This window comes from Raphanus sativus, chromosome 8 (genome assembly GCF_000801105.2).
Source record: "Raphanus sativus cultivar WK10039 chromosome 8, ASM80110v3, whole genome shotgun sequence".
NCBI classification, from domain to species: domain Eukaryota; kingdom Viridiplantae; phylum Streptophyta; class Magnoliopsida; order Brassicales; family Brassicaceae; genus Raphanus; species Raphanus sativus.
The window spans coordinates 6,070,614-6,094,499 of NC_079518.1; the positions used below are offsets into that span (position 1 = coordinate 6,070,614).

A 23,886-nucleotide genomic window follows, 5' to 3' on the forward strand; every position below is an offset into this window, starting at 1 on the left:
GATCCATACTTCAGAGACAGTAACCGTAACATATATTGTCCTTGTCCTCACGCCATCTCTTTTTGTTTTCCAAATCTTTTTCAAAAGGGTCACAGAGCATGTGTGCTGAGTTGCTGATTATATATAATACCTTCCCGTTCAGCGAATGAAGAAGCCTAGTCCTTTTGTAAATCTTTTCACTATCCATGACCGATGCAGCTTTAACGTACCAATGTCATTAGCCATATCCCATCCAGGAACCTGTGTAAAAGGAATAATTCAGGAGTAAGCATACAAAAAAACTTCACCTGCCATAGTAAGAAGTTGCAAAATACTAACTTTTGTAGTAGTTCTTGGGCACTTTGTTCACTCATGGGCCGCAGATCCTTAGTGTTGTTGCATGGCACACACTTTTTGGCTGATAAATCTAAGGAAGAGAGCAAAAATAGTATAATGTTACAAGTGCTGAAGAATATAAACATTAAATTCACTTTTTAACCAATCGGATTTAAGAAAAAAAATTGTTTATAAGGGCGCCAACATGGAGATGATAGCAACAATCTCCACCAGAACTTGAAACCATCAAGAGACACGACATAACCAGGGAAGAAAAAAGTTATAGCAGAAAACTACTTTAGCTGAATCTGATGTAACTTTTGTCTTTCCATCAAGTTACTACATACACACAATGGAAAAAGTGACAAGTCGTTGGAAACATGTTTTCTTCTTGTCTCGTCATCATCTTTCCCCTAATTCATCACAGACTTATCTAACAAATGGAGATGAGAAGAAGATAAGAAGCTGTTCTAGTAAAACAGAGGTTTGGGACTTGTTGGTTTATATATAACAGAAACTAGAAAGAGCTACTAGCTAATTAAGGATGTTTAGTATAGCTAGCGTCTCTACTAGAGGTAAGTTTTATATATACAAATACCAGAAGTCGTCAATCAACTGGATGTTCACAGTTCACATTACATACATCAAAAAGTACCAACAAAATGTTGTGTTGAAAAAAAGGCTTTAGCCACAAGAAAACAGATATCAGATTCAAATATCGAAATGTAGATCAGGCTAATTATATCATATGTGATACAAAAAAAAAAAGAAGAAAAACTAAAGTTAAAGTTATAATGATAAGTTAACGGTTAATGTTGTAATAAGTTAAACCTAGGGGGCCAATGTGTAAAAACTAGTTTTTGAAAAGTTACAATTGAATTTGGTTTTTAAAGCATTCTTTCTTTTTGTTTTGCATTTGGATGCCTGGAAAGTTTTAAACTTTAAAGCGATTCGTGAAGATTCCTCTTCATTACCAACTCTCAGTGTTGGATTTGGCATCTAGGAACAGAGAGAGAGAACTGCTTGTATGGTGAGATTTTTCTTCCGTTCTTCTCTTTAGCGAAACTCGAATTGTTTTAGGGTTGTGGGTACTTTTTCTCTTCGACAGCTTGCATTGAGTTGATTTTCTTATAGATTCATTAACCATATTTTTTAAAAAAAAAATTGACGCTGTGTTGGAGTGAATTTTGTTAATTTTTGCATGTAACTTTCCTCAAAGAATTTATTAAGATTTTTGTATTCATACTATGAGCTTTGGTTCTCTAAGATTTTGTCATATGTGTTAGAGACCAAGTGCATGTTTAAATCCCTCTTTAAGTGAAACATTGATCCCAAGAAACTTCCCAAGTTAAAATGTCTTTTAGATCGGAACGGTGAAAATTGGAACTATGTGATTCAGCTTTAGCTTCCGTTTTTTGGTGGTCTTTCCACTCTTAGTTGAAGCTACTCGTTAGCCAGTGATAGTCCATTTGTGTTATCACTCAATCTCCAAAGTTTGCATCTTTTTCTGGTATTGGCTTCTCTTTCTCCGTTTGATCTCACAGTGTTTATAATGTCTGTCTAGAGTTTTTTTTGTTGATGCGAATGATTATTGATTTTTCACTGTCTTATTTGTGATACATGCAGTAGAGATATAGGCTTATAGCAGGTTTCTTTCTCTACTGAATCACCATGGGAGAAAATGGGGACAAACATTCAGGCTCACAAGAGAGTAAATCCAAGAAGCTTGACAACAAAAACCACTCAAGCGTCCCCAAGTGTGACCTTTGGACCGATGGGCTTATCTGCGCCTTTGAGTTCATCCGAGGAGCGAAGAAGCATATTGATTCAAAGCATGTTCACTTGAAGCAAGAAGATGGACACACCAGAGTTACTGCCTCCGAGTTTAACAACCATAACCCTTTTGTTGACCCGTCTGCAGCCGATGTTCCAAGGTCAAGGTCGGCATCTTCTTTGAATTTTATAGACGACCACGTGCTTCCGACATCAGCACACGCTGAGAGACACGAGGGGAGTCGTTGGGTCCCCATCGGTTGGGCTAGAATATCCGAGCTAGTTCAGATGGTGCAAGTGAACGCGGAGTGGCCTAGCTTGGAGCTGATCGATGACGAAGAGGATGTCCCCGTCACAGACTTAGCTGCTCCCTATTGGGAACGACCTGGTGGTCCCACGTGGTGGTGCCATATGGCTGCTGGACACTCTTCCGTCGAGGCGTGGCTTAGGAACGCTACGTGGTTGCATCCTGCGATTAGTCTTGCGTTGAGGGATGAGAGTAAGCTGATAAGCGAACGGATGAGACACCTTCTCTACGAGGTTCCGGTGAGGGTGGCTGGAGGTTTGTTGTTTGAGCTTTTGGGACAGTCGGTTGGTGATCCTGTGATCAGTGAGGATGATGTTCCCGTTGTCTTCCGGTCTTGGCAAGCGAAGAACTTCTTGGTGACTGTGATGCACGTGAAAGGGAGTGTATCAAACACCAATGTACTTGGCGTCACTGAAGTTGAGGTTCGTTCACAAACTGTCAAGTAATTATGTAATGATGCTACACTCGCTTGCATTAATTTTCCTTCTGGTTTTTTATGGTAGGAGCTACTTTATGCTGGAGGGTATAATGTACCAAGAACGGTTCATGAAGTAATAGCACACTTGGCTTGCCGTCTTTCTCGATGGGATGATAGGTGACAACCATCTTTCTGGTTTAGCTTTTTCTCTAATTTTGACTCGAGTATCTAATAGAATCTTTCTGTTGTCCTTGGTTGATGATAGGCTATTCCGTAAATCCATATTTGGTGCAGCAGATGAAATTGAACTGAAGTTTATGAACAGGTTCTTTACATATACATATTCCTTTTGTTTGGGGATCATTCACAATATTTATGTTTTTTTTAATCTTTTCTTGTTATTAGGAGAAACCATGAGGATGTAAATCTCTTTAGTATCATTCTCAACCAAGAGATTAGAAAATTATCAAGACAGGTCACCTTTCTCTTTTTATTGCAAAGCTAAGCCTCAGCTTAACCGAACTATGGTTAGGAAAATGAAGTATTTGTTTTCTCATGACAGGTCATCAGAGTGAAGTGGTCACTACACGCAAGAGAGGAGATAATCTTTGAGCTAGTACAGCACCTGAGGGGAAACGTAGCTCGCCAGCTGTTGGAAGGTCTGAGGAAAAACACAAGGGAGATGCTGGAGGAACAAGAAGCAGTCCGTGGACGTCTGTTTACAATTCAAGATGTCATGCAAAGTAGTGTCCGTGCTTGGTTACAGGTTTGTACAAAACCAAAATTTAACCATCTCATTAGTTTTTAAGCTGAAACCAAATCTCTGATTTATAATAATTTCAGGACAAGAGTCTGAGAGTGAGCCATAACTTAGCCGTCTTTGGAGGATGCGGTCTTGTGCTCACGATAATCGTGGGGTTGTTTGGGATCAACGTGGATGGTATCCCCGGTGCGCAGAACACTCCTTACGCCTTTGGTCTGTTCACTCTGCTGATGCTCGTCATCGGAGCTGTTCTCATTGCGGTTGGGTTGGTGTACTTGGGGCTGAAAAAGCCCATCACGGAAGAACAAGTAGAGGTGAGGAAGCTGGAGCTACAGGATTTGGTGAAGTTGTTTCAACACGAAGCAGAGACACACGCGCAAGTCAGGAGAAACAATCTCTCTCCCACTGCTGGAGATGTGTTTGATGCTAACTATATTCTCATCCAGTAACCAAACAAACATGAATTCTTGTTTTTCTTTTTGATACTTGCTCACTTTAAGATACGTATATCTCTTGTCTGATCAACTGAGAGAAGAAAGGTCACTGTTACAGTTTCTATGTGCCAAACATCATTTTAGCCCCCACCCACTCTTCCATGCAAGATTTGGAGCACTAAGGATGATGTAGGAAGTATTTTACTTTTCCTTGGTAAACTAAATAAATAATTAAATATGTACCTGAGAGAATTTTCAACTCTATTACATTTTTTCATTTCATATTTTTAACTTTAATATATTTTTGTTTACAAAAAAAAAATTACTTTATTATATTTTTAGTTCTAAAATAAAATGAGAAGTATATTTTTGGTATAATGATATGTATCATTGCATTACTTTTTTACTCTTAACTGAAAAATGAAATAGTGTTAAAACCTTTATGTTGGAATTATTCTATTTTAAAAAAAAAAATAGAATAACAACTTTTGAGGTCTCTGAAGAGATTTTGGGTGAGGTGGTAAATGTAGAAATTAATAAGTTCACGGTTAAATTTGTAAAAACTATAAAACATATGGGGGGAATATATAAACAAAAAACGATGAAGCGCGTGATAGAAAAGCTAAGTTTTTGGGCTCTTTAAATCATTTGATTCCTCTTCGGAGCTGCTCTGCGTTGGGATTCGAGGCGCAACACAGAGATTTGGCATCCAGAAGAGGAAGGAGAAGAAGAAGATTGCTCCAATGGTAAGAATCTTATATCTCGAAAGCCTTTCAAAAATTTCTTTCGCTTTTATCTTTGGAAAAATTCGAGTTTTTGTTAGGGTTTTGTGAAATTTGTCTTTGAGATTATACATAAAGTTACAAGTTTGATTCGTAGTAATGATTGAAAGTGAATGATTGGTTCTGTTCTGGATTGAAAGTTGGTTCCTTTGAATGAGATTGAATGTTTGTCTTAGAGAAAGATTGAATCTTTGTGGTTATTATTTAAGATTTGAATCAGTAGTGCTATATCTGGGTTTTTGAATTCTAGGTCTAATGAGCAATCATTTTAGCTCAAGTAAGTTTTAACTTTTGTCGATCTATGTTTATTAAAGCTTCCTTCTTTTATCTGTCTTGTGTGTGTAGGCTGATCCTGAACTAGAAGCTATTAGACAGAGGAGAATGCAAGAGCTCATGGCTCGACATGGCACTGTAATTGTTTTAACAACCTTCCCTTAATGCCTTTTTTCAAATGAAAAAGATTTGCACTTTTTGGCTCATTCATTGTGAACCAACTTAATTAGCAGGGGAAGCAGGGCGGCAATCAGCAGAATCCAGATCAAGAGAGAGCTCAAGAAGATGCTAAAAGGTCTGAACCTGTTTGTTTGCTGTCTCTATTTAGCTGAAAGTTCAAATCTGTTTTGAGGAGCTAACGTATTCTCTCTGACTGGAACCATATATGTTTAGGGAAGCTGATGAACGTAGACAAATGATGCTTAGTCAAATATTGTCTTCCCAAGCCCGAGAGAGAAGTAAGTCCCATTCTCAATGCTTTTAAGTTCATCTTAGGGGACTTGTCATCGATATGAATATGATGATCTTCCAAAACTCTAAGAGGGGTTCAGTATTGTGGTAATTGTATCTGTTATGTTTCTTTTCCCCCTATAGTTGCTCGAATTGCCCTGGTGAAACCTGAGAAAGCTAAAGGCGTAGAGGATGTTATTTTGAGGGCTGCTCAAATGGGACAGATTGTTGAGAAGGTAACAATCCAGTCACTTCATAATTCTTACATATCACAAGGTTTCTACTCGGTTTTGCACGCATCTGAGAGAGTTTATTGAAATACTCTATTTGTTCTTTTTCACAGGTTTCTGAGGAGCGACTTATAACACTGTTGGAACAAATAAACAGTCAAACAACCAAGCAGACTAAAGTCACGGTATGTACACACAAGCTATATAAGCACAAGGCCTGCTCATATCTTTACCGCCAATATCATTGACTCTTAAGTTTATCTCGGATGCGTTTACAGATCCAGAGGCGTCGTGGGGTGGACGACGATTAGGAAGAAGAAGAAGATTATGCGATCTATGGGAGATCTCACTGTTGAGTTCACTAAGATGTACTTAAAAATGTTTATTGTGAGTGAATCTTGATACTCTTTGGAATGAGATCATAAAAGTAAATCTCAAACTGAAACTCTTCATTTTATCCTTTCTGGCATTTCCTCTGTGAACCATCCCTATCTCTTCTTATCTTCCTCTCCTCCTCGCATTGCCTTGTATGGTTTGAATATTAATCTAAAAGAAAAGAAAAACGATTGTGTTCTGATATCTACTCATATTCATATGCTCAAGGCCTTTACTTCTTTAATGACTAATTCTATTTGGATTCTTCTTGATAATTAATCCATGCTCTAATTACAAAAATCTGAATGATTCAAATAAATATTTGAACTTCTCTTGGCCGTGAAAATTATTTGTAGCAACTAATCTTGTATGCAGTACCTTTGTCTAAAGGGGTTTGCTTGCTACTTCTATCAACTATATATATAGCACGAGATTTTGGAGGCTTGGTTGACTATGAGAACGATGAAGATGATGAAGACTCTAGACCTCCTCCTCGGAAGCAGCCAGAGGAGGACGAAGACGAGCTCCTTAGGCTGAAACACCAATAGAAAACCGAAAACCGAAATGGAACCAAACAGAGAAAATCAAACCCGAAACCAAGCTGAAATTCAAAAATTACCGAACTATTCCTATATTTCTATAACTGAAAACCGAAATCTAATCAACCGAATGGATTTGAATATCACAAATACAATACATATATCTAAAAATATTAATTATATTTATTATTAAAGGTACTAAATATTCTAAACATACTATATATACACTGAATTATCTAAAAAAATCAAAATACTCGAATATTTTTTATCGAAAATATTTTAAATTATCCAAAGTATCTTAAAAACCGAGTTACATGAATAGTTTTTATCCAAAATATTAAAATTTATCAGGATACTCGATTTATATCCGAAAAATCTCAAAAAAAAAAAATTATTTCAAATTATCCAAAATAACCAAAAAAAAATTGAGATCGAACAGTTACCTCCAAATTTTTATTAGATATTAATCAGTTTTTACAATTGTTATCTAAACCGATCTGAAACCGAAAAGCATGAACCAGACCCAAATATAATTTCATAGATAAACAAACAATTACTATATCTCTAAAACCGAAAGATATAAACCGGAACCGAACCGAAATCCGAACGCTTACACCAATATTATTAATTAATTAATTTAAACTCTTTAAAAAATATATAAATTCGTTTGTTGGTTTTAAGGTCATGTGTTTTTGCCGCTTGAGGGGAATACACACAGAGTGACGACGACGACGACTAGAAAGAGAGAGAGACGAAGAGGTTCGCTTCCGTAAAAAATGGACGTCTCTCAGGAAGCTGGTTACTACGACGACGAGAGTTTCTTAGCAAAAGAAGAAGAAGAAGAAGAGGAGCTGTGCCGGATTTGCCAATCGCCGGAGGAACCGCGAAACCCCTTAAGGTACCCGTGCCTGTGCCGAGGCTCCATCAAATACGTCCATCAAGACTGTCTCCGTACCTGGCTCGATCTTCGCCGCGGATTCAACAAGAACTGTGAGGTGATGAGGCCAAGTTATGCCTCGGAAGCTACTAGCTCGTTTGTGTGCTGGCTTGCTTCAAAGCCTTCTCATCGTGTGTTTCATGATGATTGTCAGTATATTGAGGATGCAAATAGGAGATCTCAGATTCGGGAGATTCCGTGGTGGTGGGTGGTTTTTTCTCGCTGATAATGTCTTTGTTAATGGTGGAGTTTTACAGCTCTTGTGGAAGTATATGAATATGAAGATCCTTTGTGATTGGTTTTTTCATAAACTCATACGTTTCTTGGGGCCGCCTGGTCGGCTTATACTTGTTCCTCCTAACCCTCCACTTGATGAATTTGGCGTTTTCCGGAGGCTTCTCTTCTTTTTCGATGACCATGTCTTTGCTGTGAGTCTTCTTACATGTTTCCTTTTTTGTTCTTCAGTAGTGTGTAACAACTTCTGTTTGTTCTCTCTTCAGGTCCTTGCCATAAGCGTATATGTTTCTACCCTCTTTGTTCTTCTGCCTTTTTCAATTGGATGGGTTGTATTAGCAACGTTTAGTGGCGGCAGCTATTTCTCTCCTGTTATTCTTGGATACATGATGATGCTGTCAGTTTCCTTTGCTTACTTTGGAATCCTCTTCACCCTCCATCGAACATCATTTCCAGTCATAGTTCGATGGCTTTCGCTGGGGTTTCGCTTCATAACAGTGACATTTCCGTGCCACTTGTTGACTTTCTTAGCAAAGTCCTGCAAAAGCCTGCAAAGTCTTGTGAGCTCTGGAATCATCTTCATTCTCCGTCAAGCCTCGCTTCCAGTCATATTCCAGTGGTTTCACTTCATGACAGTGACATTACAGTGCCACTTGTTAAAGGCCTGCAAAATCCTGTGTTTCACCAAGGATGCTTTTGTCTTGTTCTTTAAAATTGGTGCTCTGCCTTGTATTGTTGGTTGGTTCCTCGAAACCTGCGTCTCCCCTATGTTTGGAACCACGGTTTTTCAGAGATATGAGATTTTTTCACACGGCCCATGCATGATGATGGCCATTCGTTGGCTTTCAGGACTCTTTTGCTTGATAACTGCCGTCTCTTACATGGAACATATCCAGAAGGTAATGGTTGGTTTCATCCCAATGGGAACCTTATTCTTTTATCAGATTCTTTTCATCGTTTGCTTCTTCTTCTTTGACAGATCATCCATGAACGAGCCTTTTGGTATCTTCTAGATGTCACAGATCCAGACTACAATATCACCAAACTGTATCTTCGACACATTTTCTTTGTGTTTGCTTCTCATGGGTTATTATTGGTGATCTTGTTTCGCTTACCAACTAAAGCAATTACACTTATCAGCCCATCGTTTTTCCCTCTGGAGTTATGGTAAAAATCTTTGGTCTTTTACTACTTCCCCCTCTGAACCTTGCTGCCTTGTTTTCGTTGCTAAATAATTGTACCTTGAACAAAACGCAGGATCACCGACGATAATCCTTCTAATATTGTTTCTGCATATGCAATTTATTTCAACCTAATGCATGTCGGGCCCCAATGGTTAATCCAACTTACCAAACCAACTATCGAACTTATGGTTCACAAGTGGATTATCACCGTTAGCACTTGGCTTCAGCTGAGTGATTTTTTGCTGGTAGTGCCCCGAGGAGAGAGCTTTTACCATGCTGATGATAACCCTTGGTTACTATTGTATTCAGTATGTGAAGGATCTTTGGTTACTTTTTATAAATCACAGAATGATGAAGACAATATCAAGGAGCAAAGAGATAACAGGCAATTAACTGATATTAACAAGCTTTTCAATAAAGTTGTTGAAATTTTCTGATAAGTTACACTGTTAGGTGTCGAACGAGGATTGCTATAATGTTGATGCTAGCTGCTTCGAGTTTGTTTCTCGTTGGCACAGCCTTTCTATCTTTGCCAATTGTGGTTGGAAGAGTATTCTCTGCCTCTATCTCCTCTATCTCCTTCATCGTGCTGAGAGTTGGAATCAAACATGACGGTCAGTCCTAGTTTCTTGCTTTATTATTTAGACCAGTTTCTTATATATGATGATTATAAAGTTCTAAGCCTGTTAATGCAAATCATGTCTTTGTAGATATTTGTGCTTTTTGGATTGGATGTTATATCCTACGAGCAATCTATGTCAGCCTTTGCTTTGCATTTGATCATATTTTGAGGGGAAGAACTGTTTTCCTTCTCAAATATATCTTGGCACGAATAAGAATTGGCCTTCTCTTCTCCATCTGGGTAAGAACAACCTTCTATTTTCATCAGAGACTCTCTCTTGGATATTTTGACTTTCTAATACTGACTTGTAAACTCTGCTGAACAGATCTTTATCATACCGGGATTGCTCGGTCTGCTTATCGACCTTATGATCATCATACCATTACGAGTGCCACTGAACGAAACACCACTCTATTTCTTGATCCAAGATTGGTTGATAGGAGTAGTGGTGCTTCACATATGGGCCTTTTTGGTAAGATAAACATCTAAAGGGTTTTAACAAAGACTCTCAGTTTTTCTTGCAGAGCAACTAATGTTTTTTTTTCTTTTTGCTTTCTCTTATGTTTCTTGTAGACAATGCTCACGCCTTTCAAGTGTTTGGCAACCAAGGCATGGCGAAGGAAGTTCGAGAGAATCAGGAACGTGGGAATCAATAAGCTTCCTTCAATGTGGCTGCTTCGAGATGTGATTGGCTCCATCATAAACACACTTCTAACCACACTGTCCATCCCTTACGTGCTCGTGAAGTCTCTGTTACCGTTGCTTGGGTTTTCGCAAAGCGTCAGTGCAGCTATCGAGCGGTTTATTTGGCCAGCGTCATTAGCTTTGCTTGCGGTCTGGTTCATGACAAAGCTAACGCTTGAGATCATTATCTACTTGCACGAGTTGATCTTCAATGAACGGTACATGGTGGGTGAAAGAGTTGGGGATTTGACTGAAGATCTCTAGAGCAGGGTAGCTAATTCATGGAGTATGACAATTATGACAACCAAGTACTCTTTTGTTGATAGAACGAATCAAAATGTGTTAATATCTTTAACAATGCTTAGGTTTCTGATGGTGTAGATATTGTCTTAGCTTTGAATGAGATATTGTTGGTTAACTAGTCCGGTTTCAACTAAGAAATGAGACTAGATTTTCACTCGGAGATCATCTTTAACCTACAACCAAGTTCCACTTTGAGAGACATGTTGATACTGAGTCAATGACCATGATCAGGGCTCTCTAATCATTAGCTGGACTCCAGTGTTTATTATGCTGACACTGATACATTAACATGAGAAAGTTGCTAACGAATAAAAGATATAACATTCATTGTTTGTTTTCTCTTGATGAAAGTTATGCTCAACACTGGTTTTGAGCATGTTATAGTTTCTTTTGCTAGTATAGTTGAGATAGTTATCTTGCTTTTACGTTATAAGAATGTTAAAACTCAATTACCCTTCTTATCGTTTTCTTACTGTTTTATCTTCTTTTTATTCATCAATCTCTAGCCAAGTGTTCTTATTTTAATAAGATTAAGAGATCATACAATCTTACACATGTCATTTCATTAGTGGCTGCTTGAAACGTTATCTTAAAACACACAAGATCAGAGTAGGATCCACTATTACCACGTAAGCAACCAGAAAAAATCTAAGCACCAAAAGATATGTCAAGAGCCAATAAAAACACTTGATATTGATACTCTAAGATAAGACATCACTTCAACGTTATATTATAAATACCGAAAAGGCTCATCTAACCCAAACCACCCATCTCTTGGCTCACAAACAACAACAAATAAACGTTTTATTTCTTTCTGCTCAGCACTCAACCGCAATGGCCGCCTCAACAATGGCTCTCTCCTCCCCTGCCTTCGCCGGAAAGGCCGTGAAGCTTTCCCCAGCAGCATCAGAAGTCCTTGGAAGCGGCCGTGTGACAATGAGGAAGACCGTAGCCAAACCAAAGGGCCCATCAGGCAGCCCATGGTACGGATCCGAGAGAGTCAAGTACTTGGGTCCATTCTCCGGCGAGCCACCGAGCTATCTTACCGGAGAGTTTCCCGGAGACTACGGATGGGACACCGCCGGTCTCTCAGCCGATCCCGAGACGTTCGCAAGGAACCGTGAGCTAGAAGTTATCCACTGCAGATGGGCCATGCTCGGAGCCCTAGGCTGCGTCTTCCCGGAGCTGTTGGCCAGGAACGGTGTCAAGTTCGGAGAGGCGGTTTGGTTCAAGGCCGGTTCGCAGATCTTCAGCGAAGGAGGGCTTGATTACTTGGGAAACCCTAGCTTGGTTCACGCTCAGAGCATCTTGGCTATTTGGGCTACTCAAGTGATCTTGATGGGAGCCGTTGAAGGTTACAGAGTCGCAGGTGATGGGCCGTTGGGAGAGGCCGAGGACTTGCTTTACCCAGGTGGTAGCTTTGACCCGTTGGGTTTGGCTACTGACCCAGAGGCCTTTGCGGAGTTGAAGGTGAAGGAGATCAAGAACGGAAGATTGGCTATGTTCTCTATGTTTGGATTCTTTGTTCAAGCTATTGTCACTGGTAAGGGACCTTTGGAGAATCTTGCTGACCATTTGGCTGATCCAGTCAACAACAATGCATGGGCTTTTGCTACCAACTTTGTTCCGGAAAGTGAGCAAAGTTTTTATCTGTAATTTGCTTCAGTATTTGCTTTGTGTTAAGGGGAGAAAGAGATGTTGTTTAGATGTAAAATTTGCAAGTATTTGTATGATTTACCATTTAATCAAATAACTCTTTGTCTTATCAACTGTGTCGTAGAACTAAATGGAAATGGATTTTATGTTTTTGTTATCATTCAATTGCAAAAGTTATTTCTACAAACGGAACATTTTGATGGTATTGAAGTAATCAAATGTTGCTTAACTGAAGAGTCATCTTTAATATTCATTGACGCCAATACTGCAGCTAAGTACCTGAACACATATGACACTGCCACAGTTTATATCCTTTTTGCTTGCCTTGCAAGAATCGCAAGTCATCTTCTTTGGAGTCCTACCTTCCAATCTCTTGAATTCTATTGAACGTTCGCATCCCAAGAAGTGAGAAAGCTTCCACCACAATAAACACACACCTGCAATGTGGTGATCTAAAGAGGTGTGGAGCCTGTCATGTAAAAAATAGGAAGCTCCATGAGCAAGCAAAGCAATGAGTCCCTCGTCTCATTCCCTTGATTGGCTGCCGAGCTAGCTGATGCAATAGTCTTGTGAATATATAACCTGCAAGCGACAATATATATATGACTTAAAACAAAAACTTGAAGATGAGGCAAGTGCAAGATGGAGATTTTATGTCAGGATGATAAAAACTTAGAATATGTTTGAGACCATGTGACGCAGTGTTTTGTAGTAAAACACGCCCACATAACTATCTCACACACACTTGAGCTCTACTCCTAAATAGCCACTGTATAATCTCTCTGTCCCATAGTAACTGAATCATTTTTTCCTTCAATGTGGAACCAAGATCGTCAGCAAGTAAACTAGATTTGCTCTCCTTCTCCGTTTGTTTATTTTTACTGCGTCAGGAAACGGCGTTGCATCTACAAACTTTCAATTCAAACTACCTCTCCCTTCACAATCCGATCGAGTGGAACAACATTATCAACACGTCCTTCATGCCCGTCCTTCACGTTTACCAAGGAGGACCAAAGAGGACCAAGGCAAAAAGATCTTAAACAAGGACGTCCCGATGCTCGTCTTTCTTCTTCCTTCTTCTTTTTCATGTTTCGTTTGCTTTTTATTTATTTTAAGGACTATCAAAGTCCTATTAAAATTGATGCCCTTAGACTCCCACAAGGACGCTGATAATGAGTATATTAGCATTGGACATGTATCTTGTCAAAAAAATTGATATATTTTCTACAATGACTCATATATATGTATGTATAAGATCCAAAGTTCAAACATTCATAACTCCAAATCATGTTGTTATCCAGTAGCTAACATGCATCATTCTAATGTACTGATATGCAATAAAACTAGTTCGTCATTTTCGACAACGTCTCTCAAGTCACTATCTGCCTGTTTCAAATACTAGTAATTTACATTAACTCGCAAATGTATGTGTTATTATGCATTAAGATATAAATGGTGAGCATTAAAGGAACTATAGTAGAATAAAGATGAAAAAATTATAGATACTGTAATATGAAATTTAGAGGAATCGTTTTGTTTTGTTTTGTTCCACCCATTCCTACTGAATATAGAATATGAATCATTTAAAAAAAAATTATTAACCAAAACATTCTTTCATGCGGAACAAATGAAACTTTATCTCTTAATTATGCTTCCACTGATATATGGTTTCTATAAAATAATGCATACTTCTATCGTATTTCATTTATGATATACCACCATTTTGCATCCATAGTCCAGAACGATCCTAGGATCCTAGCTACTGTAGTATATGTGGAATCCATTTATAGCTACGTTTTGGTGCACCAACACATTATATGCATGTTTCGACCATATGATTAATCGATTCTGATTTTATTTGAAAGTTGATTCCTATATGGCTGTCAACTTGCAAGAATGTAATTTAATATGTTACCATTTTTTGCAATAATTTGTGGTGATTACAAAGTAACCATCCAGATCAACTTATCCACCTAGTATTTACTACATAGTCATCTGATTAACTTAATTATTGTATTTAGAAAATATCTTTAGCTTTCAACTTATTATTGGATGATGATATTATACTTAGAATATGTAACATTGAAATCATCTTCTTCACCCTAAATATAATAATATTTTTAAAGTTTTGAAATCTAATTAGGTGGCTAAAGTTTAAAAAGAAAAAAAAACACCTAAGTGGATAAAATGACACGCTTCTTTTGAACTATATCCATAAATGTTTACTTTTTTAAATGCATATATGAAGTACATATAAAAATGTGGAATTTTCCTTAAAAAAATTAATAAAGCAACTAAAAACATTGGATATTTTTCGGTTAACATGTGTTATGCATGTTAGGGTTGCATTGCACTACTATATAAAATTTGTTATTGTCATGGTTCCATATAGTGGATGTTGTATCCATCTAATAGTATTCACTTCTCAGTATCTAAATATCGTCCTAAATTTAGGCTTTTTTTTTGTAATCTGAGAATCCAGCGATCGAGATCAATTGACTAATCCTACAAGATCGACAGCAGCCATGTATGCTTTTCTGCCCCCATGAACAAAGATATGGTTTCTGTTTTCAGATGCATTCTCCGATTGTCAAGTGTTGAAGGATGTTAAATTTTTGGGTGTTGTTATTATTGTTTTTCCACTAATTCTTGGGGTGTTGTTTTTCTGTGTCATGTTTATAGCGTAGTTAAAAGTGTGAGACATAAATCAATACTATTAAAACAAAAGCAATATTTATCTACTTGCAAATAGTCTAGCTTATTTTTTTCAATCTAATATTAACTATATATTATTTCTTCCCTAGAAATCAGTTACCTTAATTTGTATATGAATAAAAAAACAATTCCAGTCAATATACTAACGATTAAAGGTTTTTCTATATTCATATTTTTAAATATTAATATTTTCTTAAATGGTTATTTTATTATCATTCCAATATTACTTTCAAATATGACAAATCCATCATGAATCCGAATATTTAACCTGTAAAATTATGTTGTCACCATTTGTATGTCGACATCAATCCTACGGATATCTAACCATTTATACCATTATTGATTATAAAAAGGTATATTATTTTATTTTAAAACAATTATATAATTAATGAACAAGAATTTAATATAGCATTTATACAAGATTTATATGTAATCCATCGTTCAAATTCTTAATCCCAACAATATATTATTTTCAATTTGAATACCAACTAAATTGTAGTAACAACTTTTATTTTAAAAACTCTACTAACAACTTCTCTTACAAGGTTGTTAATTTTAAAAATATATATTATATATATATATATCAAACTGTAATAAATTACGAATTAAATATATATATATATATATATATATATATATATTAAAATTAATAAATATTTAAATATCTAATGTGAATAATAAAAATAACTTTAAATTTTAAAATAAACCAAAAAAACAAACAACAAAAAAAACTAATAACAAGTAAACAACAAAAGCAAACTAAATAAATAAAAAAATAAATTGTTTTTCAAACATAAATCATTAAATTGTAATAGACATACGAATCGTCGATGCTCAAATCTACTTCTTTTTTTTGGTACGCATCTTCTCAGATATTGATCAATTACGCTTACAACAAGCTGAAAAATTAGTTTTACTAAAATTTTGTAAAATTGGAGTTAAGCCTGGGAATTTGAAGCTTAGCCCGCGGGTCCTGCCCTGTTTGATTCGCACGGGGCGGGTGCGGGTTTAACAGTTTGAAAAATCGTTTCGCGGGTGCGGGTTATGAGTATTTTATGCGGAATGGGTGTATGTATCTGCCAATCCGCAAAAAAAAACTTTAATTTTTAAGTGTTTTTTTGTAAAAGTATATTTAAAATATGATAAGTTTAGAAAAAATAACTGATTTTTTAAAAATATATAAAATTTTAGTTATAAATATATTATTTATATATACCTTTTAGAAAAAACAAATTAAGTAATTATATATATATATATATATATATATATATATATATTATCTGCGGGTCCCGCATGTTACCCGGAAAATTAAACGGAGCGGTTGCGGGTATAATTTATCTGTTTGCGGGTTGTGTGGGTCGGAGTTAAGCATGGGAATTTGAAGCTTAGCCCGCGGGTCGTGACCCGTTTGATCCGCACGGGGCGGGTGCAGGTTTAACAGTTCGAAAAAATTGTTTCGTGGGTGCGGGGTATAAGTATTTTGTGCAGGATGGGCGTATGTATCTGCCATTCCGCAAAAAAAAAAACTTTAATTTTAAATGTTTTTTTTTGTAAAAGTATATATATTTTTAAAATATGATAATTTTAGAAAAAAAATAATTGATTTTTTAAAAATATAGAAAATTTTAGTTATAAATATATTATTTATATATATCTTTTAGAAAAAAAAATTAAGTAATTATATATATATATATAACCTGCGGGTCCCACATGTTACCCGGAAAATTAAGCGGATATAAATTATCTGTTTGTGGGTTGTGTGGGTCGGAGTTTTTGACCCAAAAAAACTGAAACCCGCGGGTTCTGGCTTTTGCGGGACGCGTTTGACAAGCAATCTAGCCCTAATTTTAGCGATATTTTAGGGTTTTATAGGATTTTTAAATAACAAAATTTTCTTGATGATAAAAAACATATGATGATAAAGAAAACGGAAGATCAAAACATATGTTGATAAAAAAAAAAACTTGTCCGCCTTTTGAAAGGGCGGGTCAAAATCTAGTTGACAATTAAAACAAATCATTGATGTATGACTTTTAATTGTCACCGCTATGAAATGCTATAAACTGAATAATACAGTATTAAGTTGTCACATCTATGAATTACAATAAATTGAATGATATTAATCCCCATGCATGCTTTTGCTGTCTAAACATCAGTTGTCAAAGAATTTGGCTTAGCCTTTAGGTCGTTTTGGTTTCATCATACAATTGCTAGAGTTCTCGATTGTCATATGTTAGAAGTGATCAATGCATAGCGTTTACGGTTTTTAGTTGAATTTTTCATTTATGTTTCTGCTATAATATAATAACAAACTGATTTCTCTATTATAAGTAGACCATCAAAAACTGTAACAAATATATGTTAGAATAGAAAGACATCTGGTTTAGAATTTTGATATCCCCTATATATTAATCCTGGAATATTACAACATATTTTGTAGCCACTTGTCATCACTAGAATGATTCTCAGAAATCCTTAGAAAAATATGTTGGTCCATATACATATATATATTATACTTTTATTAAACTAATTATCATATTAATTAGTAGTCTTAAATTCTTTCCTTAAATAAAAACTACGTAAGTTTGTTTCCTTAAATAAAAGCTACGAAATTACCTAATATGATTAACATATATATATGATAATTAATGATTACAAATCAAAAATATTTGATAAAAAAAATTTGTATCCTCTACATTTTATTTTAATTAATATTATTAAAAAAATCACTTAAACATATTTAAAAAATAGATTTTTCATATATGTTATATTTTGAATTTTTTTAAACGTCTATAAACTACCAAAAATTGTAAGATGTTATTAAGATGATATTTTTTAGAACGAAACCTGATCCGAAACAAAATATTTTGGATATCGAATATATCGAAACCAGATTTATATACTTAAATATATTAATTATTTTTAGAATTTAATATCTAAAAGAATATAAAAATATATAAAATGTTATTAAGTTGTCCAAAATACTTGAAAATATTTACAAATAGTTAAAAATACATGATTAAAATAGTTAAATGATATTCAAAAAACCAATACTTCAAATATCTATTGATTTTTTATCCGAATATTGAAGCTAACCAAATTTTATGTTAAGTTTAAGTGTTTTAGCTTGCATTATACACATTATATGTTATAAATAATTTTTTATTTTTATATTTTGAGAAATTTAAAGTATATACAAATTTTATTTTTTTTAAATAAAATGAGTTATCTGAGTCCAAATCCAAACCGAACCCGCAGATCCGAACCAGATCAAACTCACAAAAAATCGAAACATAACTGGACCGAACCAAACCAAACTGAACTAAATGGTATCCGAATGTCCACCCCAAATCAAATGTAAAAAAAATCTTGATAACAAAATGCATTCTAATTGTAATATTTCAATATAACATATTTTAAAAAATTCACTCCGCGCATGGCGCGGATTATCATCTAGTGTTAACTTAAATTTCATGAAAAGAGTTTTTTATTGTATCGGTCAGCAATTGTAACCGGTCAACATAAATCATATCCTTAACATAATTCATTGTCGACAATATGAAATATAAGACGGTTAGACTAGACGGTCCGGTTTGGTTTTCAAAAGTTCAAAACACACTACAAGATCATGCTCCCAGCACTATAGGGTGTTTCACCGGCACTTAAGAACCTTCGCTAGCACTATGAACACCATCATTGGTGGTCTCAAACAGTGTCCCATGTAAAAAATAATAAAAGAGTATGTTAAAAAGACTAACTTTCCACGTATACAATTCATTCGATAATGTAATTGTTTTTAAAATATTGAAATTCAATTGCATAATCAAATTGTTTTAAAATATGAATATATACTAATATTATTTTAGAAACCGGTTTAAAATATCTCATCGATGCTATGTTTTAAGAGTTTTCTTCAATAACAAAGATCATTTAAAAAAAATAACAGAGTTCATTTATCACTAAATTGTCTTTCTGCCAATACTAAAGACAATCCCAACTTTTATAAATATCCATTTTATTGCCAACCAAATACTTAGTTTCAACTTTCACCTAATAGCACAATATACTATATCCAACTTTGTTGGTTTTATGTATTTAATTACAAAATGGTATAACCATTTTTCTTTTGATAGAAATGATTGGGTCGGTTGAATTTAGTTCAAAAAATGTGGCATCGTTTCCTTGAAGTCTAAAATATACACCACATAATGATCTGAATTAAACCACACGATTCATATGCGTACCCGGTAGTGATTTCTAACTTACTTACTGCCACTTGTTTACTTTTGCACCAAATATTTATTCGTAACTACTGTTTCGCGTGATTAGTAAACAAAGCTAACAGTGATTATGAAACAGTGTGATTGTGTTGTGGATACCAATCAAATCAAACTAGTGGAAAACAAAATATAACCCACCCGCATGCCAACATTGAGTCAGACACTCAATTTTTATGTACTTATAATTACAGCTCAAATGTACAGAGTGAAATCATGAGGTTTGGTTCGAAATAAGTATAATGTGGAAGTATGGGGTTGGGGCAAGAGCCCAAAGAGATGAGTACATGGTGTCGTCGATTATTACACACACTTTGAATATTTTGTTTTATAATTTTAATTTTAACACACAACACAAAATTAAATAAATTGTCAAGGAAGAAGAGTTTTGGTGGGGGACCTACGAAACTTTTCACGCGTGCTCTCGCAATCCTACGGTCACCATCATGCCCGCATTAAACGGGAACCACTCAGATTGCTTCATCCAACGGCTCATACTCCCCGTGTTTGACTCTCTACTGTCCATCCTCTCACGCGTGCTCCCTTCCTCTCCTTTATTTTCCACTATTTATTTTTGTTTTATCAAAAACAAACATCACTTAATATATTTAATTATTGTTCTTTTCACTTTGAAACCTATAGTTTCCATTCAAATTTTTATATCTACATAGTGATAGACATGGGATACGCTATTGGTGCTAAATTTGTAATCGTATTACACAATGAATTACAGTTTTGTTATAAATGTTTATCACAACATATTTAAATATTTTAGAATGCAGATGATTAAATATATGTATGAAGTAAGGTATTTTAAAAATCTTCTAAACTTTTTCCAATCATCTTTTATCTTTTAGATATTATTGAAGATATGTATTAGTGTAATCTCCTTTAGTCTAATAAAACTTTTTTATTATGGTATTTCAAACAAATAACACCAAATTCTTTATACAAAATTTGATGTAATACGTTAAATTTTGTGGAATAGTTTTAATTTTGGTATTTTGTTGAAGATAAAATTATACTATTAAATATGGTGTTTTAAAAATTATTATTAGGAGTGCAAAAAAAAAAGTGTTTTGTGTTTCATTAAAGATGACTTTAGAACTGTTGCCAAAAAAGATGACTTTAGAACTAGATAGAAATGAAAAATAAAATAATCAACAAATCAGAAATAGTTTTATTAATAATCATTTAAGATTATTTTGGTTAATGTAGTCAGACTCCAAGATTTTATCTACTCTTTTTTACAATAAAATTTTATTTTATCATATACTAGTAACTTGTAAAAAGACATATTTTGTCCAAGATTTGATCTGGGATGAATCAAAAATTGTAGGAGTGCAAAAAATTTTGATAATTCCAAAAATTCCAGTAAAAGTTTAACATCTTTTTGCTGTAATAAAAAAAAAAACAAGTAGTAGAGTACGCACACAAAGCGTGCTAAGGGAATTAAAACTTTAAACAATAAGCAAGGGCATATGCAATGTCATTAAAATGAAAATGGACAGACCAAACAACAACAAACAAACCGCACCAGAAAAAGAAGGCCACGCTCTCTGTCACTTCCTTCTCCTATTTCTCCCCCATCTCTCCCTTTGTCTCTGCCAATCTCATCTCTCTCTCTCTCTCTAGATCTTCTCCTATCAACTTCTTCTTCCCAAACATTTCGATCAGGCTTTGAGCTTAACTTTTTTACTCTGAAAGGATTCGTTTTTATTGATCTTCTTTACTTGATACGGTATGTGATGTTTTTGTGCTTCTTACTACCGCCGCAATTTTTGACTTGGCGGCTCTTTTAGTTTCTTATCTGTTAATTTTTTTTAATCTTCTAGTAAAGTTTGTATTTTTGATTACTTTACTATCTATGTTTTGTTGTATCGTTCATTCTTCGAGTGAATTTTGTATTGAAATATTCGGTGTGGTTTATCTGTAGCTGTGTTCTGTTTCGTTTTCTGAATAAACCATTCATGATCTCGTGAATACTCTGTTTCGTGCTCTGTTTTTCATTTTCTGATTTTCCCTGATGATCAGTATAGCATTTCAGTGAAGGAAAAAAAAAAAATTCTTGATCATGGTATCCTCTGTTTATTGTACATAGATGCGTAAAGTTGTACCCTTTTATTTATTTTTGGATCATGAATGAAACATCCTCTGCGTTTTAGTTCCTCTGTTTTTTGTCTCGGATAAATATTTTTTGGATTTTGCCTCGGTTTCAGTGCCTCTAAACTTCATTACATATGAACAGTATTGGTCCTGATTTTGTTTTTTGTGCAGTTATTGTAAGAAGAGGAACTGGGGGTTTGAAACGCTGAAAAATTGAAGTTAATAGTAGAAGAATCAAAGATGCCCTGGACATCCTTCTACATGTTTTTCAACAGGACTTGCACTCGTCTCGTTGTCTTTTTCCTCGTTATTCTGTAAATTTCCATATCTTTCAGGTGAGCATCCTCTGCCACTTCTTATCTGTGTCCGCTATTATTTACCAATGGCATTCTACAAAGCTTCTAGTTTCTTTTTTTGTATGGCCATATCATATATAACTGATTATCTTACGCTTAACAAATAAAATATGTTTTCTTTTTTGTTAAAAAACAAATATAATATGTTGGGTAATCTAGTTTAGATTGTCCTTTTTTGCGTTGGCCACCTTATTACATCTTCTTGTGTCCCTTAAAAGCTTTCATGTCTGAGTCTTTTAAGATTGTGTAGTCTCTTTTGTGTGTGTTTGCCTCTAGATTGGGCATTTAGCCTTCATATAATATTTTGGTATTTAGTTTATTTAGATTGTCTTCTTGCGTTGGGTGCCATGTGGAAAACCAATAGTCTCATTGCCATCTTACTTACCAGCTTCTTGGTAAGGCTATTTACATTTCCTTTTTCATTATTTTTGCAGGCGTTGTTTCCGGAATTTCGGAGTAGCTCTTTGTTGTTGTTATTGTTGTTTAAAGTTTGAGAATGTGCTTTGTTGGAAACAAGAAGGGAAACCGAACATTGAAAGAAATAGGAACCTTTATGATGACTACATGTTTCATTGCTAATTACCAATCCGTTCAAGTTTCTCAGGTAACATATGCACTTGTAACTACTTTGGGTTAATAGTCTCATTTGGTAAATATAGTGTGTCTACTAATGTTTCAACCTTCCTTGTCTTTGAATCTCTGCAGGCAGAATATTTCAGACAGTTGCTTAAGCCTGTAACGTAGTCTGGTTTCTTCAGTTTCCGTTAATTTGGGGGGTTTTCTTTTGGGCGGCTGTCTACTTTTGATTTCGATTATTGTCTGGTAAATTCTGAAAGAGCTGTGTTGACACCTGAATCTCCTTTGGGTGGAGAAAGCTTCTGGTTTAAGGGGTAAGGAAGGGCTCTTGGTGGAAAAAAACTCTTCAGTAAGATATGGCCATCACCTGATTCTAGCATTTGGTTCAGTTGTCAACCTAGTTTTTTAGTAGTAGTAGTAAAACCGAGCAGCTCTCAAGCTTAACGAGGTTTAGGTCTTTGGTTTTTTTTTATAAGTTTATACCCTTTTGCACCGGGGTTTCTCTAATGCAGAACAATCAGTTCCCCCACTACTCTGACGATATGGGTGATGGGAACATGAACTACCCTTATGATGGGAACATGAACTACCCTTACCCTTACGCATCAGCCTCATCCTTTGATGATTTGTTCCCACCATGTGCCAAGCTACCATTCCATGGCGTTGAGCTCCAACCCTCTCCGGTCTGTCCAAAGAACTTTGTCATTTTCGATCAGACGTATGACCACAACAGCCAAGTGATGTACCATCCTGACCTGACGCCTAGGCTCGTGAACTCCGGATTGGCTTCCACGTTTCAGAACGAGTATGTTGGGGGAGGTTATGGGGGCAGTTATGGTAACTATGGCCAAGAAGTAGTCTCCTCTTCTTACCAAGAAGATCCTAATGAGATTGATGCTCTCTTGAGCACAGATGAAGATGAGGAGGGGGAGGAGGAGGATGGTGGTGATTCAGAAGAGGTCATCAGCACGGCTCGTAACGCTTCTTCGAGGGAGTATGGGAATACATCGGCTGAGACTTGTTACTCAAGTTATGGGTGTAACAGCAGCTCAAGAAGGAAGCAGAGTTCGTCAGGAAGTGCTGCTAGTAGTTCTAACAATGATGGGAAAGGAGGAAGGAAGAAGAAGATGAAGAAGATGATGGGAATGTTGAGGAAGATTGTCCCTGGAGGTGAAGAGATGAATACAGCTTCCGTTCTTGATGAAGCTGTTCAGTACCTCAAGTCGCTTAAACTTGAAGCTCAGAAACTTGGTCATTTCTCAAATCAGTCTTGATTTGCTATTTTGGACCGTTCTTGGCAAAGTAAAACTGATCCTGGCTCTATCTGGTGGGACTACTCCTCTCTCTCTTCTCTTCCCTTTTGCAGGATGGGATCTACTCAAAGATCATCTGGTAATATAGTATGTTGAATCTCTCTCTGTCACTCTTTTGTGTGTGTTGTTGCACAAGTTGTACTTGTGGATTTGATTTGTGCTTTGGTTTGGTATCGTTTAAACTTTTACTGTAATCATTTGTCATTTGCTTTGTAACTTTAATGTATTTTGCATCTTATTTAAGAAAAAAAAAACATTTGGTCT

General features: G+C 35.5%; 5 protein-coding genes across 7 annotated transcripts; all 5 read left to right on the forward strand.

Moving 5' to 3' along the window:
- The first annotated feature begins 1,204 nt into the window (after positions 1–1,204).
- On the forward strand, positions 1,205–4,134 carry LOC108823153 (uncharacterized). Of its 2 annotated transcripts, none has more exons than XM_018596427.2 (7): positions 1,205–1,345; positions 1,942–2,817; positions 2,899–2,990; positions 3,079–3,138; positions 3,219–3,288; positions 3,376–3,579; positions 3,657–4,134. In XM_018596427.2, exons 2-7 carry the CDS (start codon positions 1,987–1,989, stop codon positions 4,023–4,025), a joined length of 1,626 nt encoding a protein of 541 aa, XP_018451929.2. In that variant the 5' UTR covers positions 1,205–1,345; positions 1,942–1,986; the 3' UTR covers positions 4,026–4,134. The 2 variants fall into 2 exon arrangements, with proteins under 2 accessions (XP_018451929.2, XP_018451932.2); XM_018596430.2 differs by lacking the exon at positions 1,205–1,345 and adding an exon at positions 1,675–1,825.
- A 472-nt stretch (positions 4,135–4,606) lies between these two features.
- LOC108820811 (uncharacterized) lies at positions 4,607–6,324 on the forward strand. 2 transcript variants are annotated; one of them, XM_018593817.2, is made up of 7 exons: positions 4,607–4,756; positions 5,138–5,203; positions 5,296–5,360; positions 5,459–5,523; positions 5,660–5,751; positions 5,859–5,930; positions 6,024–6,324. In XM_018593817.2, exons 1-7 carry the CDS (start codon positions 4,754–4,756, stop codon positions 6,054–6,056), a joined length of 396 nt encoding a protein of 131 aa, XP_018449319.1. In that variant the 5' UTR covers positions 4,607–4,753; the 3' UTR covers positions 6,057–6,324. The 2 variants fall into 2 exon arrangements, with proteins under 2 accessions (XP_018449319.1, XP_018449320.1); XM_018593818.2 differs by having other exon boundaries at positions 5,299–5,360.
- A 1,421-nt stretch (positions 6,325–7,745) lies between these two features.
- LOC130498720 (probable E3 ubiquitin ligase SUD1) lies at positions 7,746–10,777 on the forward strand. Its single transcript, XM_056992278.1, has 8 exons — positions 7,746–8,024; positions 8,097–8,729; positions 8,810–8,997; positions 9,088–9,399; positions 9,468–9,628; positions 9,725–9,876; positions 9,962–10,108; positions 10,210–10,777. The coding sequence occupies exons 1-8, from the start codon at positions 7,761–7,763 to the stop codon at positions 10,582–10,584; spliced, it is 2,232 nt and encodes a 743-aa protein (XP_056848258.1). The 5' UTR covers positions 7,746–7,760; the 3' UTR covers positions 10,585–10,777.
- Positions 10,778–11,371: 594 nt separating this feature from the next.
- On the forward strand, positions 11,372–12,388 carry LOC108823138 (chlorophyll a-b binding protein 1, chloroplastic). Its single transcript, XM_018596411.2, has one exon. It carries the CDS (start codon positions 11,458–11,460, stop codon positions 12,277–12,279), a length of 822 nt encoding a protein of 273 aa, XP_018451913.2. The 5' UTR covers positions 11,372–11,457; the 3' UTR covers positions 12,280–12,388.
- An 8,391-nt stretch (positions 12,389–20,779) lies between these two features.
- On the forward strand, positions 20,780–23,886 carry LOC130498340 (transcription factor bHLH144-like). Its single transcript, XM_056991621.1, has 4 exons — positions 20,780–21,012; positions 21,549–21,712; positions 22,168–22,337; positions 22,439–23,886. Exon 4 carries the CDS (start codon positions 22,816–22,818, stop codon positions 23,581–23,583), a length of 768 nt encoding a protein of 255 aa, XP_056847601.1. The 5' UTR covers positions 20,780–21,012; positions 21,549–21,712; positions 22,168–22,337; positions 22,439–22,815; the 3' UTR covers positions 23,584–23,886.

Excerpts from the sequence above, each read along its gene's own strand:
- LOC108823138 (XM_018596411.2), top strand. The coding sequence starts at position 11,458 with ATGGCCGCCTCAACAATGGCTCTCTCCTCCCCTGCCTTCGCCGGAAAG.
- LOC108820811 (XM_018593817.2), top strand. Across the intron at positions 5,204-5,295 it reads TCATGGCTCGACATGGCACT|CAGGGGAAGCAGGGCGGCAA; the intron begins GTAATTGTTTTA and ends CAACTTAATTAG. Across the intron at positions 5,752-5,858 it reads TGGGACAGATTGTTGAGAAG|GTTTCTGAGGAGCGACTTAT; the intron begins GTAACAATCCAG and ends TCTTTTTCACAG.
- LOC108823153 (XM_018596427.2), top strand. The coding sequence starts at position 1,987 with ATGGGAGAAAATGGGGACAAACATTCAGGCTCACAAGAGAGTAAATCC. Across the intron at positions 2,991-3,078 it reads CTTTCTCGATGGGATGATAG|GCTATTCCGTAAATCCATAT; the intron begins GTGACAACCATC and ends GGTTGATGATAG. Across the intron at positions 3,289-3,375 it reads TTAGAAAATTATCAAGACAG|GTCATCAGAGTGAAGTGGTC; the intron begins GTCACCTTTCTC and ends TTCTCATGACAG.
- LOC130498340 (XM_056991621.1), top strand. The coding sequence starts at position 22,816 with ATGCAGAACAATCAGTTCCCCCACTACTCTGACGATATGGGTGATGGG.
- LOC130498720 (XM_056992278.1), top strand. The coding sequence starts at position 7,761 with ATGCAAATAGGAGATCTCAGATTCGGGAGATTCCGTGGTGGTGGGTGG. Across the intron at positions 8,998-9,087 it reads TTTTTCCCTCTGGAGTTATG|GATCACCGACGATAATCCTT; the intron begins GTAAAAATCTTT and ends AACAAAACGCAG. Across the intron at positions 9,877-9,961 it reads GCCTTCTCTTCTCCATCTGG|ATCTTTATCATACCGGGATT; the intron begins GTAAGAACAACC and ends TCTGCTGAACAG.